This window comes from Mobula birostris, chromosome 2 (genome assembly GCF_030028105.1).
Source record: "Mobula birostris isolate sMobBir1 chromosome 2, sMobBir1.hap1, whole genome shotgun sequence".
Lineage (NCBI taxonomy): Eukaryota > Metazoa > Chordata > Chondrichthyes > Myliobatiformes > Myliobatidae > Mobula > Mobula birostris.
Window position 1 is genome coordinate 121,818,582 of NC_092371.1, and position 19,050 is coordinate 121,837,631.

At 42.9% G+C, this 19,050-nt stretch overlaps 1 protein-coding gene across 3 annotated transcripts in view; it reads right to left on the reverse strand.

Moving 5' to 3' along the window:
* The window catches only part of fosl2 (FOS like 2, AP-1 transcription factor subunit), a 38,578-nt gene that overhangs the window by 12,393 nt on the left and 7,135 nt on the right, over positions 1–19,050 (reverse strand). For all 3 annotated transcript variants that reach the window (XM_072247216.1, XM_072247229.1, XM_072247222.1), the window contains exon 3: positions 5,315–5,422. In XM_072247216.1, the coding sequence (XP_072103317.1) occupies positions 5,315–5,422 (108 nt within the window). The remainder of the gene's footprint in view (positions 1–5,314; positions 5,423–19,050) is intronic.

Below are 19,050 nucleotides of genomic sequence, written 5' to 3' on the forward strand. Positions count from 1 at the left end.
ATCCTGCGGTTAATCCTGGGTAAACCCTTCAACCCAGGTTAATGCCTGCTGGCACCCACCAAACCTTGCTTTATCACGGTGAGACTTCCAACCTCTGCTCTAGCCCAGTTTAAACTCTGTAGAATTGTAACTTGGCACTATTCAGTTTCCACACATACCGCAGAAACACTTTTGCACAATCATTGACAGAGAACTGAGTCAAACAGCATGAAAGCAGGCCCTTCTGCCCAACTAGTCTGTGCTGACTAAGGTGCTCATTCCAGCTCGTTCAACTTGCCAGCCCTTGGGCACCACGGTCGCGTAGCCGTTAGCGCAATACTCTTACAGCTTGGGGCGTCAGAGTTCAGAGTTGAATTCTGACATCATCTGTAAGGAATCCTCATTGTGCAATGTGTGTGTTTTCTCCAGATGCTCTGGTGTCCTCCCACAGTCCAAAGTCGTACCAGTTAGTATCTCAATAAATATATCAGTAACCCTCCAATCCTTTCGGATCCAAGTACCTGTCCAACTGTCTTTTCAATGTTGTTTCTGTATTGGCCTCAACCACTTCCTCTCACCGGTCATTCAACATATATAACGCCCTTTCGGTATGAAGTGTTTCCCCTCAAGTTCCTACTAAATCTCTCCCTCTCTTCTTAAAGCTATGCCTTCTGGCTCTTGATTCTCCAACCCAGGGGAAAAGGACTGAGTGCATTCACTCTATCTATGCCTCTCAAAATTTTAAAGACCTCTATAAGGTCACCTCCCAGAATCCCACTCCCCAAGGAAAAAGTCCCACCTTGTTCAATCTCCCCCTATAACTCAGCGCCCCAAGTCTTGGCAACATCCTTGTAAATCTTTTCAGATTGATCCGATAGGAAGCAATATAATTATGGAAGCCCCAATGTGCAGCATTTCCAGAGGCTGCAGAGAATTCTAAGCCTTGGCCATTCTATCACGAGCAAATCTCTCCCCTCCGCTGAGGTCATTTTCAAGAGGTGCTGCCTCAAGGCAGTGGCCTCTCTCACTAAGGACCCACATAATTCAATACATGTCCTCTTCTTATCACTACCCCTGGGGAGAAGGTAAGGGAGCATTAACACCTATATCCAATGATTCAGAATCTGCTTTCTCCCCTTTGCCATCAGATTTCTGAATTATCCATGAACCCACGGACACTCCCTCACTATTTCTTTCTTCACACTAGTTACTGATTTTTGTAGCTTACTGTCATGTTATGAGTTTGCACTACACTGCTGTCGCAAAACCACAAATTTCACATCAAATAAATGATAATCATTCTGATTCTGAATATCTATTCAAGCAACAAAGTCAAGTTACTACTGACTACTGAACCCCAACGGGATGTTGGAGACTTTGGATCCCAGAGAATAAGGAAGAGGGAGACGCGGCACCTCGAGGAGAGTGTCTTTTAGCAGATCTTATGCTTCAGATTTTAAATGGACACCAAGGTTTCTAATATTTTGAGCAGGAAGCTATGGTCATTCTGGCAGTGAGTTGGTCTCTGTCCCATGAAAGGAAATGCCCACGTCTCAAAACTGGCTCGCAGACATTTGTAAATAAAGGACCATTAGCCCTGTTTGAAGGGCTCTATGCACGTTTGTAAAGTCTAGGTCATTGATCCTAAGTGTGGAAACCTGAGGCCCCCTACTAGGCCATTTCCAAATGCACTACAGTGACACAATGTCACCCAGATTTTCACTACTATAACAACATCACCGACCCCCCTCCAACCTGTTCCTACACAATCTGCGCACCCACTACTCCTTCTTCCACTCCCCCAACTCCAAAATTTGAGATTTAGAGCTCTTGCAGACTGTGACAAGACTCAAGCTGCTAATCATAGAACTTGAAGAATTTATATGCAAGCTAATGTTATTGTTGCAAGGCGCCAGAGTTTAAGCAGTGAAATATTGCCTGTCTACTGACAGCTGGGGCATTAGGTGTGGTGGTGTTCGTTTTAAATTGGCCCAATGATCTCTGAGGTGAGAGACTGAGACAGGAGGTGGTTCTGGCTAGGTTGAGCAAATGATTGCTCAACTACTGACAAGCTTTCTCTTGTTAATTCAAAACAAAGAAGGCATCTGTTTCTCAACACTCTTCCCTGGAAGCTGACCTGCTCCAAACACAGAGCATTTTTAATGCAAGACCCTGCACGTTGCTTTTCAAGGCATGAAAAGTCATTCTGGTTTATCATTTCAGGTAGCCTCATACCTAGACTTATCTCAGTCTGCTCTACTGATATTAAGCAGTAGGCTTTCACCAATATGTTCAAGTACCACTGTCTGCTGTAGGCAGGGGATGTCCAGATCAGGGCTTGAGAGGAACCATCAAACATGCAGTCATACCTTCCAAACCGGATAGGACAACCAGATTAGTTACCAGTGGGAAACTAATTTGCCCATTTATAAATTCTCAGACATATCAATACAGCTGGATCAGGACACAGCATTCCCAACTGGATCACTACATCTGGATAATTAGTACATTCACAACTGGATCAAGACAGTCAACTCAATATTTTTCCAAATGACTGGATCTGTACGTTTGGAATAGTAAATTTCAAACTGGATCAGTACACCCCAAGTAATACATTTCCAATCAGATCAGTACACTTATATTAATACATTCAGAATACCTGGATAAACAAATTCTTAACTAAAGCTACACACACACAAAATGCTGGAGGAACTCAGTAGGTCAGGCAGCATCTATGGAGAAGAGTGAACAGTTGACACAAAGACTTGTGCTTCTTCCCTTTCCCTCACCTTCTTACTCTGACTTCTCCTTTTCCTTTCCAATCCTGATGAAGGGTCTCAACCCAAACCGTTGACTGCTTAAGGCTGATTTATACTTGTGCATCAAATAGACGCAGTAGGTACGGCATAGTGGCGCACCCTATGCTGTACTCTATGCAAACCCTACGCCGTAGCCTAACGCGCACCTCTCCCAAAATGTAACTACGCATCACGGCAACGCAGACCGAACAACTGTGATTGGTCCACTTGGTAGCATTGCTTTTCCTCCTACGCTGCGATAGCTTGCCATTGGGTGACTGAAGAGCAGGGAAGGAACTCTGGCTGCAATGCTTTCCATAAAGCTTTACAGACCTCCGAAATTATGGAGGACCCTGTGCTTGACGCCAGTTTGTAGCTAGCTGCTACAGCCCATTGACTTCCACCTGAAGCTAAAACTCAAATGGTGATTGCCAGTCTCTGAGTATACTGTGCGTACGCTGATGCGATATTAATGGTTGGAGACGATGAACCAAATCGTCAAATCTACCTGCTGACATCCAAAAGTATTCGAAATGTATTTCCTCGTCCATGTCTCTCAGTGGCCAGACAAGCACAGAAAATTCACCCTCCTTCAGTTTCAGTCGCCATTGTTTGAAGTTTGAGTTTCTTCATGTTGAGTTTCAACACGGAGAAACTCAACACGGTGGCATAGAAACCCCACCGCCAACTAGTGTTTTGGTGGTGAATTGCAGCGTGATGCAGACACACCAACGCACAAGGATAAATGCCCAACAGCGTAGGCTAAAGCGTAAGCTGGTATGCACAAGCGTAAATCAGCCTTTAGTCATTTCCATAGATGTTGCCTGACCTGCTGAGTTCCTCCAGCATTTTGTGTACGTTGCTTTGGATTTCCAGCATCTATAGATTTTCTTATGTTTGCGTAATTCCTAACTAGATCTGTACACCAAGATTTGCACATTCCCAAATTGATAAGGATACCCTTAGGAGCACACAGAGATAACCACATTCCCAATTGGAACAACGTGCCTGTATTACCATCTTCCCTAATCAGTATGATTAAATTAGCTTATTACCAACAGATCAGTACAAGATTGGTATACCTAGATTTTCTCAAATGGGTTAGAACACCCCAATTGTTGCAATCCCAATAGATCAGCACACTCAGATTAGTACATTCCTAGTCAGATAAGGATTCTTGATTTTATACATTTCCAAGTGCATCTATGTACTTGGATAAGTAATTTCCCAACTGGATTAGAAGGCTTCTGGTCAGTATTCCCAGATTTGAATTAATAAGCACAGATCAATATATTTCCAACTCATTACATTTCCAACAAAACCTGTACATCTTGATTTGTATATTCCCAACTATTTCATATCAGCACATCCCTAAACAACCAGACCTATTATGGATCAACACATCCAGGTTAATACTGCTTCACACTTTTGAACGACCACTAACCAGACACAAGATTCCCAACCACCTCCGATCCAGAACCTGTCAATTCAGATTAGCGCCTCCCTGATTGATTGAATCACACAGCTGCAATCTTTGTTAAATGACAAATGGTTTGGAGGTGAATTTCAGGGCTGATTATTTGATTAAATACTTCGAAGAAATCTCCAATGGCTTGTCAATTTAGATAAATTTAAATGTGTTTGTTTTAAGCACTGTAGAACCTTCGAGGTTTTTGAGTTTACTTTCAAATTTAATTTTTTTTTGTCTCGGAAATATTCAGCGTTATTTTCGATGGATTGAAAAGTTTGAGAGCTGTGCTTGAGCCTAGGGATGTGGCTTAACCAGATCAAGTTGTTTCCTTTCCCAGTTGTGGGTGTGGTTCACTTCTGACCCTCCATTTGAAGTGCCAAGCCTTCTACATAAAACACACCCCGCGGTTTCCTCAAGATCTCAGCTACATGCACCAGATAAGTACGTTTGCTCCCCACCGGGCTGAACCTTTACCGGCAGTCCAACAACCTTTATTTAAGTCAGTCTAAAAAGACCAGGCTGACACAGTGGCTCAGCTAGTAGAACTGATGCCTCAAAGAGTCAGAGACCCAGGTTCAATCCTGCTATCTATGGGGTTTGCACATTCTCCCATCATTTCAATGTCCCTACTTCCACTCAGATCCCAAAGTAGTGCAGGTAGGTAGATTAATTAGCCATGGCAAATAGGACCTAACTTGTGGGGAAGTGGAAGAATTTGGGGGTGGGAAAAGATGTACAGAGGACAAAACCATATGCTTGATGGTCATGTGAGCAGAAAGGTCCATTGCTGTGCTACGTCTCTGTATAGTTATCACTTTATTTATAGCTGTCTATTTCTGATGAGAGGTTATTGAGCCAGTAGTGTGTAGACAAGTGGTGGAATCTGAGTGGATTGGTGAGGAGAAAGTGGAGAGTATGAAAAAATGTGGCACTAACATTGGATTAGTGTAAATGGCTTGTTGAGAGCATGAACACAGTCCCACCCCTATGACACTAAGAACAGCCCTCAACAACGTTTAATGAAGTTCTGACATATTCTGATTTTTATGAATTTCCTTGCACTTACACCTTGAAGCCTCTCCGTTAGCTCTCGGCGCCTGTTCCGGCATTTCGCCGCAGCCAGCTTGTTTCTCTCTCGCCGTATTCTCCTCTTCTCTTCTTCCTCTGGAGTTAGCTGCCAAACAATTGTACGGACACACATTAGTGAAAAAGTCTTCAGAAAATGTGGAACATCTTATCTCTGTTTTAATCTGGGATTACTATGGATTATTGCGAAGAATAATGGGCAGAGCGAGCCATGTGTTTGTGGCAATGGCAATGTAGGTCCTCACAGTGACAGAAGATCAAGGACAGAAATAGACGGTGGACTAATGGCTCCATCAGCCAGCTACACCGTTCCATAAGATCCAGGGTGCTGCTAGAGGTTTTCTACTTCCTCTCAAAAACAAAACTGCAGATGCTGGAAATCCAAAATGCTAACAGAAACTCTGGAAACACCCAGCAAATCAGGCAGTACCTGCGGCAAGAGAAAATGAGTGAACATTTCAGGGCTGAACTCTGATTGTCCTTACACAGATGCTGCCCGACCTCCTGAGCATTTACATCATTTTGTTTTTACTCTATATACACAATGAATTGGCCCACCAGTTAATCAGGATAGCCACTTATTTTTGGAACAACTCTTAAAGAACTAAAACTAATTGAGAAAACAGCCAGGACTTCAAAACGCAAACACGAGGAATTCTGCAGATGCTGGAAATTCAAGCAACACACATCAAAGAGACCCTTCGGCCTGAAACGTCGACTGTACCTCCTCCTGGAGATGCTGCCTGGCCTGCTGCGTTCACCAGCAACTTTGATGTGTCTAGCCAGGATTTCCTTTGTTATTTGGGATCCTGTGCCACTTAGTTGGGACAGGTGACTGTTGCTGAACATTTCCTAAGCAAATTTTTAACACTACTTCATTCCAGAAAAGCAACAAAGGCAGTCCATTATCTGCACTGACTTTGTTCATTTACTGTCAATTGAAAGAACACAGCAGCGTACGCACCCGATGAAATCCTGTGTCAATAACTATTAGGAACTAACACAGCTTATGGTACTGTAGTACTATAGTACTGCTAGTGTTCCAATTTGTCCTGTATTTCATTTAAATACACAAGTTATTACTCAGTTAAACAGTAGTTTGTCTTTTATATACCTTTTTAACTATTTCCATGAAAGTTTGGCTAATTAGAGCAGCTGCTTAATTGGGCCCAAATGTACCAGTCACAATGTTTCCCAATTAACCAGAAACCACTGTGCTTTCAATCCTTTGACTTGTGTTATTGGCTGAATATCCACAACACTATGACCTAGAAGAGCACAAAGGTTTCTAACCTTCTGCTCAAAATCAGTTTTCCTCTCCTCCATCCTAAGTGGCTCACCCCTCAGGCTTGAACTACCAGCTTTGACTTTGGTCCTCAAGCCAAGGAAGACCCTCCCTTATACCAACTCACTGAGTCCATGCTGACCATCAAACCACCTATACAAATCCCACTTTTTATTCTCCCCTCCTTCTCATCTCATCAATTCCCTCAGATTCTATCACAAACCTAATCATAAGGGGCGACTTTCAGTAGCTATTAACCTAACAATCTGTATTTCTTTGGGATGTTAGAGTCATAGGGAGAAAGTGCAAACTCCATACCCACACCACTGCAGGATGGGAATTGAACATGGGCTCCCGGCACTGTGACATAGTGGCTCTAGCAGCTGAACCACTATGCTGCCTGGTTTGAAGGAGAAACGTTGCCAAGAACACCAGGTAACTCTTTGGACTCACCGATTTAATTCCTAAAACTAGCCCACAATATATAGGTGTATCTTGGTAGGACATGGTTTGCAATTACTCGTGGTGGTTAGGATCTCCGATATCAATCAAATGCAAGACCGAAACCCTTAAGAGTGAGAATACCAACGCAAATTAAGTGTTAAGTGAATCCATTGGGGGGGGGGGGGGGGCGAGGAAACAGGTCTGCAAAAGAAATACTCAGTCAACCCTGTCCGAAGTCCATTCAAGAACAGACCTAAAGTTAGCAGTGATAATAGACTGTAGTTATAAATAATTGAGCAGTTCACTCCTAATTAGGCCGAGGGTTACGCATTATGCCCTGTGAACACAGAATGTACAGTGGATTTCATGAGTACAGCTTGGGGATTTCACAACTTACCCTTGGGAAATTGTAACTATGATTTCTGGAGTGCAGGAAAGTACAGAGTGCATTTATTAAAGTGTATACCATATTCTACCTTGAGATTCATCTTCTTGCAGGCAGCCACAAAACAAAGAAGGAAACACAACAGAATCCATGAAAAACTCCACACCACAAAAAAATCCATTGTGCAGAAAAAAAGGAAGAAATCGTGAAAAAAAAACAAAAGCAAGCACACAATATACAGAACATGAACAGCAGAGCCCCCGACAGTAAGTTCATGGCCACAGAGGAAGTTCAGCACGTCGGCTGGTCCACGGCTGCAGGCTACAGCCGCAGAGTCAGCACTGAGGCGAGAAAAAGCCTCACAGAGTCGTGAGCTAAACACTCGTTCATCCTTCGATCCTGGCCTCAACACCTTCATCTTTTTAATCTGGCTAAACATTGGTTCTTTTTATCTTGCTCCCGGCAATGGGCCCTGCCACTTCAACCTGGCCCGAAGTTTCAATCCAGCCCCAAGTCTGCTCCAGCAATGGCCACAGTAGCCATGCTTGCAAAGTTGAGAATCCAGTTCAACGAATCCTTCACGATACCACAAGGATGCAAGGTCATACAGATGGTTCCTCTCAAAGGGAAATTACAGGCTGAAGATTGCAATAATCATAGCCCGGATAAAGTATCTTTAGTAGAAATTAGTTTTGTTTACTGCCTGCAAAACATCACCGTGTCTCACCAGCGCCATCTTGGAAGAAGGAAGAAAGATGACCTCAGTGTTTTAAAAAACCATGAGGAGCAAAGATACAAGGGGCTAGCACAGTCTCTTTCCCGTAACATGGGGCTCTAAAACTAGAGTGCATAGCTTTATGGCAAGAAGGGTATGATATAAAGAGGACCCGAGAGGCAAGACTTTCCCACACTGCAAATAGTGCATATATGGAGGGAGCTGCCAGGGGAAGCGGTAGTGGAGAGGACAATTACAATTTTTAAATGACATTTACAGTCCTGCAGAATGAAGCCGATATGAAAGAATCTTTCTGATATTCAAATGTCTCCATGCTGCAAGAGCTCAATACGATGGTGTTGGCTGAGTTTTCCAGTGGAACTGATGCTGTATCCCAGAGAATTATCACTTTCTCCCACTTTCTAGGCCATCTCTGCAGAAGGTTCCATCTCCAAACTCGGACTTTGTCCACACATCATCTTGCTTCTGTGCAGGGAATTTCAATGGCCTGTTCAGCAGTACTAGGGGCAGTAGTTCCTGGGTCAGTACCCACCTTGTCTTTCCAAAAGGAACCAATGGAGAAAGGGCAGTAACATGGTTTAAGGGCAAAGCCACATGCTGCAGCTGATAGAGCCACTGTCTCACCATGCCAAGAACCCAAGTTCAATCCCAATCTTGGGTGCTGTCTGAATGGAACTTGTACTTCTCTTTGGCTGCTGTTGTTATTGCTGCTGGGCTGTTCTGCTGAACATTGCAGGCATGTATGCAAGGTGACAGTTGTGGGCTGCCCCCAGCATCGTTTCCGGTGTGCTGGTTGTTAATGCAAAACAACATATTTCACTGTATGTTTCAATATACAGAACCATGCAAAAGTCTTATATAGGCATCCATTAGTCTCATGAGACCATGGATTTGCGCCTTGGAAGGTTTCCAGGGTGCAGGCCTGGGCAAGGTTGTACGGAAGACTGGCAGTTGCCTATGCTGCAAATCTCCCCTCTCCACGCCACCGATGTTGTCCAAGGGAAGGGCACTAGGGCCGATACAGCTTGGCACCGGTGTCCTCGCAGAGCAATGTGTGGTTAAATGCCTTGCTCAAGGACACAACACGCTGCCTCAGCCAAGGCTCAAACTAGCGACCTTCAGATCACTAGACGAACGTCTTAACCACTTGGCCACACAACAACACTTCAAAAATCTTAGGTCAGGCACATATATAGAGCCAGGGTGCATAAGAATCGGGTTTATCATCACTCACACGTCAAGAAATTTGTTTTTTTGTGGCGTTTTTATGTGCAATACATAGAAGTACTAATGTACTATGCTAAAGTCTTACGATATATATACACACCCAAACCCCATCCTCAGTGCCTTCACTGGACATGCCCCAGCAGTGACGGCCACTGTCCATCCCCAGACTGAATAGCATTTCCATTCTGCCCTCTGATGCAGAATGAAGGGCCAGAAGAGTAATGTCTGTGGGGCTGATCTCAATGTGGCAGCTCAGGTTAACCAGTCAGCCTCAGTATGATTAGGCTTTGATTGGAGAGCAGAAAGGGAAATCGTTTCTGTGAGTGAAGGGTCATTGACCAGGGGTGTGGGCTTAAGGTAATAGAGACACATTTCCCTTAGATGGGGAGGGGTCATAAAGTAATGAGTAAAAGAGGGGAGTTGAAGAAAAATATATTCCCCTTGAGGATGGTGTGGCTCACTGGAAGAGGTAGAAACTCTCATTGTGTTCAGCATACATAGGATCTCCCATTGTACTCTGCATATACTTGAGCATACACACCAAGCGGTGGAAAGTGGGTTTAGACCTGAACCAGTGTTGCCGGCGCTGTAATCACTACACTACCTTGCCGAATTATATTTGGTCAGCATGGACCCCATGGGATGAACAAACAACATTTTTGCTATCGCAGATTCATGCATTGAAGAGTGGTGGACTCAGATCCAGTAATAATTTCTGAAGGGGTGTCTGGTGGAAATCAGCGGTGGAAACCTTTGCCAGGCTTCAGGGGATAACACGGTAGCGAGTTTTACTGGGTGGCTCTCAATGAGCTGAGAAACGAAGGTTAGGCAGAATGGCATCTTTCCGTGCAGAACTGTTCTATGTTTCCATGTAGCCTGGACAGGGGAAGTGGAGTTAATAGAACGTAGACAGAGTTTGCCACAAATACTTGGCAGAATAAAGGGAGAACAGAGAGCGGGAGGCCAAGGTTGGTAACTAAAATAAGGGGGGTTGGGGATGAAAGCATTGGAGGAGAAAGGACAGGGTATGGCCAAAGATGCCAGCATTTATTGTTCTTCCCTCATTGCTTCCGCACTAAGCAGGCAGTTATGATTCAACTTCACTGGCAGCCGCTGAGTCACATATAAACTGGAAAGGGTAAAAGTATCAGCCTTCCTTCCTTCCCTAGGGTATAAAAAACCCTGTTGCTTTGTGCTTACTGGTATTTCCTCTCCCTGTGCTGCAGATTAATTTTGTTATTTGAACTTGCACACTGAAGATGTGATTTGAATTAGTACCTATGGCTAAACAGTACATATCTTTGATTACTGGTGCACCACAATATTACTATTACTTGCCAGGGAGGGAGGGAAGAGAATACAGAAGAAAAGAAGAAAGTAATCTCAATGGAACAAGTAGAGACCAGATAGATTTTTTCATTTTTATTTATTGGTTGATGAGATGCAGTTGTCACCAACAATGCCAGCATTTATTGCTCATCCCTAATAACTCTTGTTTTGTGACGTGAAGTCAAGTTACTTTTTATTGTCATTTTGACCATAACTGCTGGTACAGTACACAGTAAAAGCGAGACATTTTTCAGGACCATGCCGCTACATGAACAATATAAAAAACTACACTGAACTACGTAAAACAACATGAAACTACACTCAACTCAGAACCAATCATGTTGCTCATGGAAGGGGGTGGGGAGATTGGAAAGGCCAATGAGCCATCCCTATAGGCTACAGGGTGACCAGATTTCTGATGGCAGAGGAACATGTGGGGACAAGGAGACAGAAAGCTAACAGTGTTATTTCAGAGTACGGCTGTGTGCAAGTTAACCCACAGAACCACACAATGTTTCCAGAAAAGAGGAGCATTCAGCCCGCGGTGACTGTACCCGATTTACACTTATAGTTCTTTTGACGAATGCTGTCATTCTACACCCCCTCGCTCTTGACTCATCTACCGAGAGGAACAGTTTCTCTCCTGCTCTGTCATGATTTTAAATCCTTTCATCAGATTCCCTCGCAATCTCCCCCAGATTCTCTCAGTTTGATAAAGCTCTTCTGTACCCTCTGCAGAGCCTTCACCCCTTTAGTAAGTGTGGTCTCTGGAACCGGCTAGTACTTCCATTTTGCCCAAGACAGGGTTTTGCAAAGTTTCACCTCAACTTCCGCACCTTTAGACTAGTCACATTCACCTAGCTCACCTCCAAGAGGACCACAACCTTGTCGTATGGTTTGGAGGCTTGCCTGGAGAGCTATGTTGGTTCGAGCCAGGGCTTCATGCTTTTGTTCTTGGTAGGGTCATCCATGCCAAACAGGTCAAAGGCTAGAGGCCAGACTAAGAGTGGTCCGCCATTCCTCTAGGTTCAGGGTTCAGCTCAGGGCTAAGAACCCTGACTAGACAAAAAACACTGTTACGGAAAGAGCAATGAAGAATCCTTCTACATCTGATTGTATGGCCAGACAGAGATGGAGGACCTTCATTGCTTCTCTAAGTGCCAGCGGCGTAACGGTCAGTAAGTAAATAAGCAAGTGACCCAGCTCAGGTAAAGGTCCTTCCAGCAACCCCAATCACACTGACCACCAAAAGACACAACTTTAAGGGGCAATGGAACAGATGGGGAATAATGGGGTCAGGTGAGATAGGTTGGATTAGTTGTTGATCAGCAGAGACTTAAAAAAGTAGGCTGAATAGTCTCCAATTCCAGTTTCTTGTATTCTGTTCCTCCACTTATGGACCTGGAATCCCGAACTTTCTCAACCTTCACAAACTATGTCCCCAGACCTTGTTATCCTTGCACCACTTTCAGAATTACACCATCTAGTTCACATTATTTGTACCTATGAATCTCCTTCAATAGTTTTTTTTTGATAGGCTAGTTATATTGAAGGGAGTTTGATCTGACATATTAACTCTTTTTCTCTTTCCACAGATGCTGCCTGACCTGCTGAGTACTTACGGTGCTTCCTCATTTTATTTCAGATTTTCAGCATCTACAGAAATTGAATTCCTGCTCCAAAGCTAGAGCTACTCATTTCACTGAAATATCATTCAGCACTCATTTCACAAATTGAGGACCGGATGGGACAGTGGGAGGGGTGCGGACCACTGATGGATGTGAAAAGAGAAATGCTAAACCACCTACATTAGAAGATTGGCACGAAATTATCTTGGAAATATTTTAAATGGAAAAGTTGACTTACTCCCTGAGAATTCAAAAATAAAAATTTTATCAAATCTGGAATAAATGGATTGAATATATAACCCCAATGCGAGCGGACTTTAGATGACTCTCCTAATGATTTATACTGCTCTTCTCATCAACACAGTAATATTGCTAACGTAAGCACCCCTAGTCTAAATGTTTACTGTTTTTGTTTTTTTTTGGAAAATAGAAAGTTAATACAAGTAAAGGAAAAGATTTGGGTAAGGGATAAACAATGATAAAATTAAGTAAATAAGTACATAGGGATTGGATAATTATGTTTGGGGGCAGGAGCAAGTATGAACAAGTTAGGATATAAACACCTACAATGGTTGTTACATAGGCTTACACACAACATTTTGGACCAGAAGAAATGTTCCAGAAGAGATGTATAGAAACTATTACTAATCCACCATTATTACTATTTTTCTTAACAATTAATACCATTACTTAGCCTAATAGATTAGAATTTCCACTTACATAATTATCTATTTAAGTGTCTAATTTCTTTTTATATCATCTCAATGTGTACTTAAGAATGTATAAATAATTATAGTTTTATACATATAAAAAATGGAAAAGGTTATACATGTGAAAAAAGTACATGACACTTGTGTATTCCTTATCCAAATAAAAATAAAATTTAAAAAAAGAAAAGAGAAATGCTTTCTCCAACAGACCAGAAGAGAAGGCAGTCCCATCACCTGGCTGAAGAAACTGGCAGAAGCACATCTGCCCTTGCCTGCTCCCAAGCCAGCACTGATTGTGGCCTTTGGGAGGACTAGATTGCCCTGCTAAGCAATGTTGGCATGTTACGTTGGCACAGAATGTGTACCGACACTTGCAGGCTGCCCCAGCATATCTTTAGGTTGTGATGGTTGTTCATGCAAATGACGCATTGCACTGTATGTTTTGATGTACTGTACATGTGATAAATAAATGATCCTGAATCGAGATAGAGAAAGTAAGTGGCGGATATCACTGGTAAATCTAAATAAACAGAGTGGAGAAACAATTTTAAAAATTGAGAGGGAAGTAAAGGAGATACTAAGAACTGGGAACTTAGATTAACCCAGCCTTCCTGAAAATTAGAGTCCTTCAACATCTCCCAGTGAACAAGATATTATTGGACTGTAATTACACAGCCAAGTTGAGCACACCAAGTGCCCATTTACATCCTGGGACACCAGAGATAGCTCTCCTGCTGTTTTTCAAATTAATATGAAAGGAAATTTATAGAGGGCAGCCAGGGGCTTGATTTAATATCATATTCCAAAGACACCACCTCTGATAGTGCAGCACCCCCTGGAGAATCAGCTGGGCTTTGTGCCCTTAAGCGTCTTGAACTAAGAAGCAAGAGGGAAACCAGGTGGTCCACACGGCTGTCAAGAGCACAAAGAACAAGAACACGTGAACCATTGTCCAAGTCTCACAGCTTAATGCAAAGGGGCAACTGGTATGACTGCCTGCAGGTGACATTTAGCCCAACCCCATTGAATCAGGTCCATTTGCCTCAAATCTTGATTCAGTGCCTTCACACACATTAAAGATGTTAGGGATATTTCTCCTGTTGAGATGTGCCCCTAACCTGGTAGGGAATAAATCTATTCATGCTGGCCTATGTCTTTATACCTGCACTACTGATGTCAGATACTACTGAGTCCTGGAAGTCCTGGATAGAGAAGATGATGCGAAGAGGATGTTTCCATTAGTAAGGGAGTCTAGAATCCAAAGAGCAGCCTCAAAACAAGTGACATGCCTTTAGAACTGAGAAGAGGAGGAATGTCTTCAGTGGACAGTGGTGAATCTGTGGGATTTGCTGCCGCGGAGGGTTCTGGAGGCCAAGTCATTGGGTGTATTTAATGCAGAGATTGATGGGCTCTTGTTTGGTTAAGGAGTTAGAGTTACAGGGAGACAGTGGGAGAGTGGTGTTGACAGGGAAAAGAAAATCAACCATAATGGAATGGCAGACCAGACCTGATGGGCTGAATGGCTTAATATTGCTCCTAGATCTTATGGTCAATGAATGCGCATCCATGTGTCATTTCTCTATTTGCCCTTGCATCCTTGATACTCCTGCTTCAGTGAGGATAAACTTATATTTTATATACAAATTAAAATAGCTTATTTTTAAGTTATATTCTACTAGAGGATGAGAGGAGCAGGTCCAACTTGAAGAAAATAGGAAGGGCGTCAGGCACCAATTCTTCTCAGGAGAAGGATATACACAATGGGTTGAGACAAAAAATGGCACCATTTAAGCAGCATCATGGGTGCAAAGAAATAGGAGAGCACATCTTTCAATCTAGTAAAAGGGACAACAGACAAACTTTAAAAGTGAACTGCTTCTTTGCTGCACAACTAACAATTTTAGTTTTTATTTGAGCCCACCTTCTCCTGTTCAATCCATTTTTGAGACCACAAAAGCTGTATCCTTCCTCAGTCATTTCCTCCATTCCATAACCTCTCATTTCTCATAACCTATTTCCTGATTCAGCTATCTTCCACATACCGTTTGACCTTGACGTGCCTGTGCCCCACGTCCACCAGAGTTTTGCAATAACAAAGTAGCTCATGGTTTTGCAATACCTGATAGTAAAACTCCCCTTAGAATACGCCAAAACTTTTTGAAAGATCTGCTCATTAAATGACTTGTGCCTCAGGCAAATACAAGAAGATTGCTTTATAATTTACTGCTTTATATCAAGGGTTCACAGCCTGGGACTACAGACCCCTTGGTTAATGGCAGTGGTCATGACATTAAAAAGTTTAGGAGCCCCTGATTTATATCATGTACCAGTAGGCATCATACCCCCTCCCAATAAAAGTCCATCCTCATTAATTAGAAATACTGCCTTTTTGCCAACAAGTTTGCTTCAATAACAACTAACCAGGAATGGTAAGGCACTGGTTAAGTTACTAGGCAAGTAATCTAGAATCAACACAGAGTTTTCCACTTTCATTGCTTACTACTCCATAGGAAGCCATTCAACCCTTGAAAGTAGCCATTCCATTCCCCCAGTACTTCTTCCTGTAACCTTTCTAGTCTCCCCAACCATCTCTATGCCCAGGACAACTTCTAGCAACTTTTCAACCCACTGACCCATACATTGGGCTGTGGGATAAAGGTAAAGCTCCAGGAGGAAACCAATGTAGACTCAGGCAAACTCCACACAGACCGTGCCTGAGGTCAGGTTGAACACAGAATGTTGGTGCAGTGAGGCAGAAACTCTGCCAGCTGAGTCACTGAAATGATAATTCCAGCCTTACATGAATCTCACAGTTCCAGCATTTAACATTTTTTTCTTCTTGTTAGCTTCATAGTTTACTTATATTCTCCCATTCCTAAACTGACAACTCATTATTCACTAAATGTCGAAACTATCTTCTCATTACCCCTTTAGCAATTGATCTTCATTGCCCTGCACCCTACGACAGAGCTTTATGTTTGCTCCCTTCCCACTGCCCTCATCCTCTAGTCTGCCAATGTAAACTTGTTTTAACTAACTTTTTCCAATCGGTCTTCAGCTGTCCCTCCATTGATGCTGCTTGGCTTGCCCAGCATACTCTGATTTTATTTCAGATTTCAAGCATCTGCAGAGTTTTAGATTATATACTCTAATCCCACCATGGAAGTTGGTCAAAATAGGCTAATTACTTAACCAAGAATTTGAGTTATTAGTAATAGTTACCACAAACCTAAAAGAGTGTCCTTAAAAATCCATCTGGTTCACTACAGCAAAGGATATCTACAAATCCAAAGTAGCCTACATGTGCACAATCAAAAAACTATACAAACTGGAACTCTGAAAATAAAACAGAAGATTGCTGGAAACACTCAGTAGATCAGGCAGCATCTGTGGAGAAAAAAAATCAAAACTAACATTTCAAGTGGAAGATCCTTTGACAGAACCAGAAAATTGAAAAAAAAATGTTAGTTTTTAGAGAGAGTGGGGCAAGAATGGAGAGGACCAAGAGAAAATCTGTAACAGGCTGAGGGTTGCTACAGGGTTTATGCTGTCATTTGATTGACAGATGGAGCAGAGAGGATAAAAACAGTGAAAAGTACCTATTACAGCCATGTTTGCTGAAATTTTAAAGAAAAGGCTGGAAATATGCAGCAAATCATGTAGTGGAGAGAGTTAATACTGCAGAGATCATCTTTTAGCAGATTTGGCCCACTCTGAGGCAAATAGAGATATCTGACACTTTCTAATTTCCATATTGAGTTGCAAGAGCTGGAAGTGCTTCAGACAGATGGCGAGGTGCCATCCCTCAGCTTTACTGCAGAGTGCAAGAGATCATAGACAGATAGCTCAGAGACTGAGTGGGATGGGGATTTAACACTGTCAATGGCATGGGGAATTATGTGACTGTCTTCTGACATGGCCCAGCTAGCCACTCAAAAAATGGGAGCGCCTTCTGCCTTTGGATCACAGCAGCCCGGGAAGGAAGCTCACTGCTAACTCCTCAGGAATGGGCAGCAAGTGTTGACCTTGCTGACGGCAGCCAACGTTGAGGAAATGCTGTAAAGAAGCACTGGTGGTGATTGGGGCTAAGAGGGTTGGACGAAACGATACAGCAGTCATACAAGTTTTTTTCTCCATCTACAGAGTAACAGATCAACATCATGAAAGCCCCTTATTAATTAAATACATCCCCATTAAGTATTAGGAAGTTCAATATTGAAGTGTATTCCAGCAGACTATCACACTTTCCAGTAGGCTGGGCTTTGAGCAGCTGGTTCAGGGTGTGTACCTGCACTTATTATATTCTTACCCAGGCACAGACCTTTGCTCCTGTAATTCCTTACTTTCTTCTACAAAATTAAAATCTTTCTGAAGAGTTATTGGTGTTTTCCTTAGACTTTTAGCTTGAATACAGTATCTTGATTAGTCAGAACAACATGACCATATTGTGTTACCCCATTGCTACCGACAGACAAGCCCACACTACAACGTACATAGTGTCAAGCTTTAACACATTCAAGATTTGGTATTCACTAATATGTTAGCAAGACAGTGCGCGTGCACACACACACAATCTCTGTAAAGTACATATATTGTCAGAGGTAGTAACTATTCTTTACAGTATGCACAGGTTGTATCATTTTACCCTACTATATACAAGATTTGGGTGGCAAGGTGGAGATAAGTCTCTACTAAGGGAGGTGTAAGTTGCTCCTTCCCTCAGCTAGCCTGCAGGTCACCCTTGGGCAAGGTATGGCACCTGCTTAAACCTTGGCAGGGTCCCGTGAAGCCATGGGGGTAGGTGGTGGATGGTTGTATGAGCAGCTGGTGCATATCACATCCTGGTTATGCGGCCACTGACGCCAGACAGTCTCTGAAGAGTATTAATAATGGCCCATCAGAATAACCCATCTTGTAAAGACATTGTCCAGAAGAAGGAAATGGCAAACCACTTCTGTAGAAAAATTCACCATAGTTTTTTTTCCACAGATTCGAGAAGGAGGCTATTTGGCCCATCAGGTCTATACTGACTCAGAGAACAATCCCATAAATCCCTCGCTTACTTTCTTTGTTATGACTGGCAACAGTTTGCCCTGGGGAGCACATTCCATGGGTAACCCTCATGGATCTTGGAGCTGAGTGGGACCTCCTCTGAGGGGAAGATGTTTAAAAGGACTTCCAATCAAACAATTCCAAAAAAATAACAAATCTTTGGGAGCCCTGTTGGTGAAGAATCTGCTTCTAGAATTTGAGACAGAGTACAACCAGAGGAAGTGGAGAAGGATATTAAGAGCAAAGTATGTTTTCTCCCAAACAAAGGATTAGTAGCACCAGGAATACATTTGCTCAAGTGGCTGTTGAAGCCAAAGTTATAACAAGTTTCAAACAGGATTAACTAAAGCAAAATATAAAACCATGTGGTGGAAAGAGAAAGAAGCGGGACTAAAGCAAAAATATTGGCAGCAGGGATAAAATTGTAGAATAGTTATAGGAAAAGAAAAGGCCACTTAACCCCTCGTATCCTTGTTGAGCAATAAATCCCCATTTCACTGCTCCTTCTCCCCACACTGCAGATTAGCTTGCTCATTTCCAATTCCTTTTTGACTGTTGTTTCAAATCAGCAGCCACAACACATAAAAGGCAAGGTATTTTTCACATCTCCTCTTGTTTGCCTCCTTATGCCCCTCACCACGACCCTCCAGGTTTGTTCCCTCAACTATTACTGATGGGAATACTTCCTCACTGTTCACCTTTCCTCAACTGATTGAGTCCGCCTTCAAACGCACACTCCACCTTCCTGCCCGACAACCCCATCTTCTCCAGTCTGACCTTGTAACCGAAACCATTGCAGTAAATCTTCTCTGTGCCCATTCTGGGACCTCTTGTCCTTCTGAAAGATCGATGGCCAGAATGAAATTCAGCCCTCCAGGTGAAGCTTACCCAGTGTTTCAACAAGTTCAACATAAGTGCCT